Source organism: Spodoptera frugiperda, chromosome 4, assembly GCF_023101765.2.
Source record: "Spodoptera frugiperda isolate SF20-4 chromosome 4, AGI-APGP_CSIRO_Sfru_2.0, whole genome shotgun sequence".
Lineage (NCBI taxonomy): Eukaryota > Metazoa > Arthropoda > Insecta > Lepidoptera > Noctuidae > Spodoptera > Spodoptera frugiperda.
The window spans coordinates 11,152,018-11,162,712 of NC_064215.1; the positions used below are offsets into that span (position 1 = coordinate 11,152,018).

Below are 10,695 nucleotides of genomic sequence, written 5' to 3' on the forward strand. Positions count from 1 at the left end.
ATCAAATCATTATAACATGTCACTGCTAATATTTATTCTGTCACAAACATGGTGACAAACGGCAGGTTAAAATCAATTATTTCATAGATTACTTTTTTTAGTAATGCCTACCTAATACACTAGAAAGCATTTTAAATAAAATGCCGCGAATTGGAGCCCTATTTAAATTCAGTGCGATATTTCAAAAACAGGAAACGACTTGGAGACCCGGCCAGGACGTATGTAGACTCATTATACGCTTTGTTAGGGTGATTTTCCACCAGAGATGTGCTACGTAGCTGTGCTGCGAGGATGTAACAGCTAAGCTGTGAAACTAAGTGACCGTTTCGAACGAACCTGTGCGAATAAGATGTGGTATGAAGATGCGTTGCCGCACCAACACACAGAGTACCATAGTAGTTACTTACAGCTGTAGGTACTCTGCTCTGCACATAGCTGCATCACTCCCGACCATCTATAGCGCACAACGTCATCTCTCCATATAAAAAAAATAGTTGAACCCGTTTCCACCATTGCTAAGCTATGTGTACCAATGAATATGATTGGTGGACGCCAAACGCATGCACAGCAACGTAGTATAGCTGGTATAGCACATCTCTGATGGAAAATTTACCCCAAATAATTCCAATTTGCCTAAATTAGCATCCTTAAATGAGGTTGTCGCAGTGACTAGGCAACCGAATGCTGCGCAACGTGTCGCAGGTCCGATTCCCGCGCGAAACAACTCTGTATGATCCACAGATTGTTGTTTCAAGTCTGGGATAGCAGCGGTAAGTACCCTATTTGAGGAGTGGCTAGAGAGGAGTTACGGCGTCCTCACCTACCGCCTGATGCAGGTGTTACTTAAGTTTCGGTAGGTAACCTGTTTCGGATTCGGCGAAAGGAAAAGCCCGGGTGTCGTCATTGCGAGGACCACCCGGAGGACACGGTGAAGCATACAGTAGCATTATGTCCTGCACCACCGCGTCCTTAGGGATGTGATCGGCGACGGTGACCTCGCGCGTACGGCACTGGTTCCTTTTGCGAAACAGTCATGCTAGCTAAAGAGGAGGCGGAGCGTGTGAGGAAACGATCCTTCTCACGCCCCAGCCGCCGCAGAAGACACTCCGGGCGTCTGGGATCGCGTGATGATCTCCGGCCACCGTAAGTGCGGGTCTGCGGACGGCGAACAAGGGTGTAGGAGGTATATTTGTGTGTGTGGAGCAATGTTTAAACAAAGACATTGCAGTAATTAAGTTCGTAATCTGGTTTATTGCATTGGTATGAGTTTTCTTAGAATTTGGGTATCTTCTTATTCGGTAATATTTAAAACAGTAATATTCGAGAGGTAAAACAGTAGGGAAATTCTTCTAGGTCCCTATTCACCTCTTGATCCCTATTCACCCCGTTTTACTGTACCTAACGTTTTTGGTACATTTTAGGCAAATGACGACATAGAGGACTATGACGAACAAGAACTAGAAGAAATTCGGAAAATTCGAGAGGCCCAAAAGGCTGCTAAACAAGAGTCCATTATTTATTACGATGGAGCAGTGAGACAATATGCTGCTGGACTGGCAGGTAAGTGTTACCGTAAACTAGTGTTACTGTAAACACTAATAGCTACTTAAATAATAATACCTAAGAAGGCCCAATATCCTTACCTAATCCCATAAAAGGTTTTCATGGGTGGCGACGGCGCTGACTGCTTACCATCAGGTGATGTGTTGCACGTGTCGCCCTATGCAATAATAAAAATTAATAATTAAGTATTTCTAGTCAGAAAGACAGCCGCCAGTTCTGAAGCAAAGGCTGAAGATTATCGTACATAAAATAAGTGATATAATAATTGAGCAGGTTAAATAGGTAGGTATTTATCTTTTAAACCCTGAGGAAGACACTCGTAGAACTTTGTTTGAAAAGTGGATTAAAATACATGTACTTATCTAAATGCTGAGCGTTCAGATGAAGGTATCTACATATTACTTAGCCAGCGCAATTATTATAAACCTCTCCTTTAAGCAGATCTTTTAAGCTTTAATTTCGTTGCAGGTGGAATTGGCGCGCTGTCAGCAGGATCAAATTTGGGTTGGTCGGCTCCAATAATGGTGAAACTAGATGCTCATTATGGAGGTTACAGTTTCCCAATGACGAAGGCTCAGGGATATTGGATGGCTGCAGTGATAGCTCTCGGAGCCGCCTGCGCATGCTACCCGATAGGTTTCGTTATGGATGCTATAGGTCGTAAAAAGACATTGTTGAGTCTCACCGTGCCATTCCTAGTAGGTTGGGTATTTGTTACCAGCGCGAATAGTGTAAGAACGCTGCTTATTGGCAGGTTTATCACGGGGTTAGGCGGAGGAGGCTTAAGCGTTACAGGGCCTGTCTACGCCAGTGAAGTTTCTCAGAAAAAGATGAGAGGATCTATGGGAAGTCTCTTCCAATTGTTGCTGAGTATGGGAATTCTTATATCAGTTTCTGTACGCGGGCGTGCGAATATCTTCGTCTTTAACTGTTTGTGCACTTGCATACCGTTATTATTTTGTAGCATTTTTATCTTTATGCCCGAAAGCCCCAAGTACTTAGTTATGAAGGGCAGATACGCAGATGCAAGAGCAGCTTTAGTTAAACTTCGCAGCTCGAAGCACGATGTTGATGCGGAACTAAACGACATTATAGAGAAGCAGTATACTATGAGGAAAAAAATAGCAAAACATCCAACTTTCTGCAGCCGTCTAATGCACAAACCAGCTCGTAGGACTATGCTCATATGCTTTACACTGATGCTCTTCCAGCAGCTCGCAGGCTTCGGCATCGTGGTTATAAGCGCGCCACGGGTGTTTAAATTAGTAGGCTTTCCACTGCCTTGGACCATTACGACGCTCATTCTGGTCTTTAATCATTTGTTGGCAACGCTTTTGTTCACTTTGGTCATCGATCACGTTGGCAGACGTTTTCTTTTGCTTCTCTCTGCGAGTTTGATGTGTACTTGTGGCACTATTATAGGAACAATCTTTTGGCTGCAGGAAGTCTTAGACATTCAAAATACTGTTTTTAAGTACGTCACGTTTTTGCCTGTTATTTGTACTTTCGTGTTTGTTTATGCATATGCTTTAGGTTTTGGTTCGGTCCCATGGCTAATGGCCAGTGAGCTGTGTCGGATGGATATCAAAGCCTTCGTGATGGCTACGGCTGCCACCATATCTTGGTTCCTTGTATTCGTTTCAAATAACACAGTTTTCAGGCTGATCCGCATAATAGCGATATATCAAATGTTTTGGATATACGCCAGTTTTCAATTTACTGCATTCTTCTTTGTATATTTCGTTGTCCCTGAAACTAAAGACTTGAGCATATATGATGTTCAGCATCTTTTACGCCTTCCACTTGGACACGTACAGACTCGGAAAGGACCAAAATGGTCTGTGACGGTACGTCAGAAACATTAAGGAGCGTCAAGTCATAGCAGATGGCACCCAGTAACGGCGCCGCTCCAACCTAGCTATAGACTGACTGACAAACCACTGCGCGCCGTTGGCTTTTCCAAAGCAAAAAACCCTGTGCCGTTACTGAGTGCCATGACTTTAAGGCATTCTTTTTTTGTCAGTCAAGTCCATTCGTTGGTGCTCCGTAATTGTACAACTGTGTAATCTTCCATACAAGTACCTACTCTTACATAGTTACCTACTTAAGTACCTTCCTATCAACTGATCTTACTAAATTATAAATGCGAAAGTTCGTTGTTTGTGTGTAGATTTGTTTGTTACTCAATTGCGTCAAAATGGCTGAAGGGATCGGGATGGAAATTGGAACAGGGGTAGATTATGGTCTAGAATAACACATAGGTAGACTTTTTAGCGCACGGGAGCGCGAACGAAGCCGCTTGCAGAAGTTAGTAAAAATAATATTGGGCACCTACCTACATAAATATAATCACGGGCAAATTGTTTGGTGTCATAGTCACTATATTGAACTTCACTATAGCGATTTTCAGTCTTGACAGTTGTAACTACCTACCTATACATACCTACATGAAGAAGTTTTGTACTAATGTATACTGTAAAAAATCCGTAATTAACGTGTATAGGTATTTTCATAGCCCTAAAAAATTATTCAGCATGTGTAATTAATATGGTAGCTACTTACGTGTGTAGGTAATCCAAAATTTGTTATGGTCGACATTGTTGTTTTTTTAATAAACTTTTGTGTCTACGTACACATAACATCACGTGTTTTATTCATCCTAAGGTTAGATAAAGGTGGAATTAAAAGGTTAATTTCCTTCTTCACCTATACTTAGGTATTAGACTGGGCATAATTTTAAATCCTAATTATTAAGCTTCTACGAGAACTTTCGAACAACCAAATACCTACTTAAAACAACCACAACAACCTGGGAATCGAACCCAAGACCCTCGATCAATGAAGCGAGGCAATTATAGTTTATCCTAAGTACCTATGAAATAAAAATGATTTTGTGATGAATCGGTGCTATAAAAATATACAATACTCAAACGTCAACTTGCACATTACGGCACGAAATGCCACTGTATAATGTACACTCACTTTTCACCATTTGTGTTATAAGTCCCAAGTAATAGAAGGTGAGGCTATTGCCATATAAGTAGGTACTAAGCAAGACCTTCGACTAAGGCAGTCCTATATACTTACCTACTACCTAGTTTAAAATAGAATTGGCTGTACAGAGAGCTGTATGTGTTATTGCTAAAGCAAATAAGGCAAGTGTCTAGAGTGCTAGGTTACACAGGAGCGCCGCGAGACACGCGTGGCCAACTGCCCATAGAGTGGCGGCGACGCAAATAACAATAAGAGGCACCTAACTATGAGTGCGCGTGGCCAACTGCCCATAGAGATGTCAGTATGGAATGAGGAGCCACATCGGTTCACCTTTTAAATCTGATTTTACCAATTAGTTACCATTATTTAGCAGCAGGTTAGCTGATTTTGCAGCACGAATTCTAGATTTAGCAGCAAGATATATAAAAAGATAATAATATATTAATGCAAAAGTGGCTCCTCAATCCAAATGGGCTGACGACAATGAAGGGCTTGGGCACCTAACCCAACCTAACTATGAGTGCTTGCCTAGGCGCTCTCTATATTGGCTTAATCCACACCTGAATTTGAAGGAGTACATTGTAGGATGTTTTTATTATATGTACATACTAAGCCGGTAAGTACAAGCATTGACGGTTCACCTGATGGATTGAAGCCAATCAGATTTTTTAAATCTGCCATTATTTAGCAGCTAAGGAAGCTGATTTTGCAGCACGAATTCTAGATTTACCAAGATATATAACTAGATATATTACAAGTGCGTTCCTCAAGCTTTTAAATTGGGAGCCATCTAGGAACTCGTTAAGTAATAGATGAATATTTTTGAAAATGTTGTATCATTTAGCAGCAATTTTGGATTAGTCTACAAATTTCGCTTCTGTGGCGCTAAAATGTAAGAAAATACAATACTTTTAGTATGGCTCCTCTATCTAAATTTAACAGGTGAATTTCTACTGGATATGAGCGATCAATTATTATATTCGACATAATGATCATTTAGTAGGTGTTGTGTTTGTTTTTGCAGTATAGGAATAAAATAGTAAAACAGAGTAAATTTTGTAGATGAACGCATTTTCTTTGGCTCCTCAATCCTGACGTTCTAATTATATATGTTTGACTGTACCCACCTGAGATGACAACGGAATCTAAAGCCAGAGATACTAGCATTTAGCAGAAATGTCTGCTAAATATATCTGCACAGTTCAGCAATGTATTTAATTTAGATTCTGAAAAAACAATACTTAACTATTTTCTTGTAAATTCAGCGTGTAGGGTGACCATATACTCGTAAATGAAACCAAGATAAGTAATTTGTTAAATTTATATTTTCATAACTGGTTATATCTATTGTACCTACGATTTAATTATTTAGCAATCAATGTGGCTATAAGTTATAGAATGAATGAATATTGGTTGATCAGTGCTTATATGAATTTTAGAATCGTAATCATCGTAACAGAATATCTCATCTTTCGGTGTAAGATAGTGACATTTATAGTGGCCTGTGCCAGTTTCGATAATTGCTACTTAGATAATTATTACTTATCTTGGTTTCATTTACGAGTATATGGTCACCCTACACGCTGAATTTACAAGAAAATAGTTAAGTATTGTTTTTTCAGAATCTAAATTAAATACATTGCTGAACTGTGCAGATATATTTAGCAGACATTTCTGCTAAATGCTAGTATCTCTGGCTTTAGATTCCGTTGTCATCTCAGGTGGGTACAGTCAAACATATATAATTAGAACGTCAGGATTGAGGAGCCAAAGAAAATGCGTTCATCTACAAAATTTACTCTGTTTTACTATTTTATTCCTATACTGCAAAAACAAACACAACACCTACTAAATGATCATTATGTCGAATATAATAATTGATCGCTCATATCCAGTAGAAATTCACCTGTTAAATTTAGATAGAGGAGCCATACTAAAAGTATTGTATTTTCTTACATTTTAGCGCCACAGAAGCGAAATTTGTAGACGGTAATATGCAAAATTGCTGCTAAATGATACAAAATTTTCAAAAATATTCATCTATTACTTAACGAGTTATAGATGGCTCCTCAATTTAAACGTTTAGATTGAGGAGCCACTTTTGCATTAATATATCTAGTTATATATCTTGCTGCTAAATCTAGAATTCGTGCTGCAAAATCAGCTTCCTTGCTGCTAAATAATGGTAAAATCAGATTTAAAAAATCTGATGTGGCTCCTCAATCCTTACGGACATGGCTTGTTATATTGTTTTCTGTGGTTAAGATAAAAGGTAGGTAGGTACTAGGTAATGTACCAAGTACAATAATAAATTAGTTATTCGCTTTATATTCACTAACTAACAATGGGGCTACCATTCAAGTAATTATCTCGCAAACAGCAAACAACATAATAAAATATTGATGATGATGAGTAATCGCGTTCTTCGTAGCGAAACAAAACTACAATAGGTTCAACGCGACACAATAGTCATGATCACATTACATTGCTGGTTGTCTTCTCAACACTAATTACTTATTTCTTAACAAACGAGTAGTGTATTCTGACCAACTTAAGTTACTCTGTGCGATATGGTTTCAGTTATCTGAGCCCACGTGTCCTCGTAATAAAATACTGACTGCAAATAAATCGCTGCATTGCCATTCCCGTCCCGATTGTGGTGAAATATGATCAAAACAACTTTTAGTTACAAAAATAATGTATTCATTACATTTTATACAAGGTGTACTAAAATATACATTAAAAAATCACACTGGTCGTGTGATTGATTTGCAATTAGCTACTATAACTAAGCTAATTTATTGCCAATTTTTAAACAAAATTTATAAATTAATTGAGGCAATAGTGACAAACTTATGGATTAATCTCCAATTTTTTTTCGATTTTATTTGTTTGGTGATTTATCTTTGGTGACTTAGGTAACGTGGGCGTAAACAAACTTAGGTACTTACATGATTGCTTTAACATACAAAAATATAATAGGTATGTAAGTACTTAGACATCTATTGTGCTTATATGCGTGCCCATTTCATTATGTAGAAGAAATATTAATTAGGTAAAGTTAGTGAAGATCTATTATCATGAAAAAATATTGAATGTTTACTGATCAAACTATTCTAATTCATAATGTAATATCCCAGATATGTACCCTAATTGAGTCACATTTATAAAATTACTCTAATTCTTCATTTGACACACAAATATTTTAAATAATTATTTAACAAACTATTGAGGAACTTGACATTATTATTTATATTTATATCAATGGGTTTTAGATATAAAAATGTTGTTAAAACATGACAATAGGAAATAAAAAAACTGGATAACACGATTTGCGATATTGAACATTGAGTTTAAAAAGTCAAATCAAACTTTAGACGTCAAACCATTTCAAGACTATTTTTTTATATCAAAGGTGTGTCTCTAAAATAACTGTAAACAACCTATGTGATACACAATTAGGGTGCAGCGTGCCAGTTACCTTGCCCTAAAAATGGGACACACAATCAGACCTTGTTACACCCACAATTTCACTATAAAAATAAAACAGACAATACCAAACTCTAAACCAATAGCAATAGGGACCATGCTGCTGTAACATAGCTGCCTATCATATATTAAAATACATAGATAAATAAAATTTATCTAATACACTCTTAAGATAATAATATGAACTGATTAAATATTTACAGCATGGTGTATTTACTTTACACCATTAGACGAAGAATGAGTTTATAAGTTTAAGTTTGAACTGCCTCCGCCTATCTTTGAGTATGCACTTCTGTAGAAATTGCAACAGAAGAGAGAATTCATAATTGCGTTCAGGGACGTTGAACTTTGGGTCCTGTAAAGACCTGAGGAAACCTCCTCCAAGTTCGCTTCCCCAATAAACTGCTGCAAGTCACTCTTAGGGAACCCATCCTTATAATACTGCTTAATAGTATCATAAGCATCCATAATAACAGATATGAACAAACTGAGCACTACGTAAATATACAAACTTATAAAAGAATATAAGTACACACGGCTAAACCACCAAAGCATTGGTGATTTCTTTGACATTATCGAGAATGTCGCAAACATGTCATCTCCGTTTATCAAGGAGAAAAGACACTCGGAGGTTGTTGCTAAAGACCTGAATTTCATGTGGTACGGACCTAAGATTAGCCAACCGCAGAACATGAATCCAGCATACAGCAGCAACGCACAAACTGAGAATCTGAAGATCTTCGGAGCTGCTTTCTTCAATGTAAGTATCACTACGTTATAAGTCTTGAAGAATCCAAGATATCTCAATACTCCAAACCATACAAGGAGGTTACCAGTACCGAGGAAGAGGGAACAGACATTCCACTGGTCATTTGTAAACTGGTTTCGTTCAATCTGTTCCTTTATTGCTGATCCCATAATGATAAGTATGTCATTGACTATGATCATGATGTACCAGATATTGAGGAACTCCAGTCTGCCTTCCATACTCAAATCCCTGTTGTAAGCTCTCCTAAAGAACTGCACAGTTAACTCCTTCAATAACTGAGCTCTATAGATGGCTCTGCTGCACAAAATAAAAGATATAGCACATATCAGGATAACTAGAATATTCAGTATACTTCTCAGGACTTGATCTATTTTGTTATCCGTAATGTATGCGGTGTCTCCTTTGCAAGTCAATTTGTATGGCTCTGCCTCCAAAATTAGAGACATTTGTCCATCATGGTCTTCATTATCGAAAATGATTTCAATATCAAATCTGTAACAATCTGGAGGAGTGATCGGTCCTGCCGCTCTAAAGTTAATTGTTTTCAGTGAAAACATTAGTTTAGCCCGGACCAATGATGCAAAACTTATGTTTAAGCCTGCTTTCTCAATAAATGATTGGGAACGAAACACTTCATTGTCCTTTTTCGTAAAGTTCACGCAGTTTTCAACTATTTCTGAGTTGAATTCGTAACTCTCATTAAAGCCATTGATTATACCTTGTTTGTAGTTGTACTGACAAAATACTGGAGGAGGTTTGATGTTGCTTTCATCATTATAGGAGTATGGACCTATAGCATTTGTTAAATTGCTGTACCCATCATAAGCGTAGTCTAAGGTGTTATAGAACTCTTCAATTTTGTATACTGCGAGAGGTCCAGCACCTGGAGGGTAGGCGTTAATTTCTCTTGTGGAGTCCCAACCAAGGAGGAATAGATGTGAAAACGTGATCCTGTTGTCCCACGTGTAGTTGACGTGATTATATCTGTTGTGTGCAAACAAACAAAGCTGAAACGTAACTAGGACAATCTTTATGACCTGCACAACAAACTTGTAAGGGAACTTCCTCTTGGCCTTCCATTTCTCGATCGGGTTCATGAAGAAAAACTGTAGCTTACGTCGCATTTTTTCTTCCATTTGATTGAGCTCGTTGAAGGAAGTCGGTCGCTGTGGGGAATTACCTTGGTGATGGTTTACAAGGTTAATTTCACTGGTTCCCGCAATTTTTGGCTCATCTTCGCCCTCCGAGCACGTCGTCTCCTCCGTGGACGTGATGTTATCCATCGATAAAGCTTCTATAATAATTTTCGTTGATAATAAACAAAGGTCAGGTGATATACAAACATTTATTTTCGCGTTAAAACAACTCTACCTTTGCGTATGTGATTTCTATTGAACACTTATTATGAAAACTATTCAACGACTATCCTTACGTCGTCAAATATGTAAAGAATTTAATTATTCTTGATTCTTTTGTTCCAAGGTATTTTGTTGGATACCCATTTATTTTATTTGTCACTGACACAACATGACACCATCACAGATTCGAGTACGAAAATAAAATATGACTTGACTTGATAAGTTGACAGTAGTCAGTACTGTCATGCAACAGCAGGCTTTTTATTTTATTTTTGTTCAGTATATTAATTTCTTGATACTAAATATTTAATTATTCTTTAGCTAGTTCTTTAGAATGTGAGGTTTAGTAATGATAAAAAAACATAGAACTACATAAAACAGAAATACTACTTCTACCCAACTTTTACCTTGGACATTTTGATATTATTTTATTTAGTTAAATCATTGATCTATATCAAAAATAAACCATGTAAAACGTACTATGAAAGCCTCAGTTTGGTTTTTGTTTCAGTGAAAAAGGGG

At 37.6% G+C, this 10,695-nt stretch overlaps 2 protein-coding genes across 2 annotated transcripts; one reads left to right on the plus strand and one right to left on the minus strand.

The window, feature by feature from the left end:
- Nucleotides 1–24: 24 nt before the first annotated feature.
- Nucleotides 25–3,881, plus strand: LOC118272925 (facilitated trehalose transporter Tret1-like). Its single transcript, XM_035589653.2, has 3 exons — nucleotides 25–218; nucleotides 1,422–1,560; nucleotides 2,032–3,881. The coding sequence occupies exons 1-3, from the start codon at nucleotides 141–143 to the stop codon at nucleotides 3,426–3,428; spliced, it is 1,614 nt and encodes a 537-aa protein (XP_035445546.1). The 5' UTR covers nucleotides 25–140; the 3' UTR covers nucleotides 3,429–3,881.
- Nucleotides 3,882–7,237: 3,356 nt separating this feature from the next.
- On the minus strand, nucleotides 7,238–10,392 carry LOC118272493 (mucolipin-3). The gene has a single exon (XM_035589037.2). It carries the CDS (start codon nucleotides 10,096–10,098, stop codon nucleotides 8,290–8,292), a length of 1,809 nt encoding a protein of 602 aa, XP_035444930.1. The 5' UTR covers nucleotides 10,099–10,392; the 3' UTR covers nucleotides 7,238–8,289.
- Between the last annotated feature and the right edge of the window lie 303 nt (nucleotides 10,393–10,695).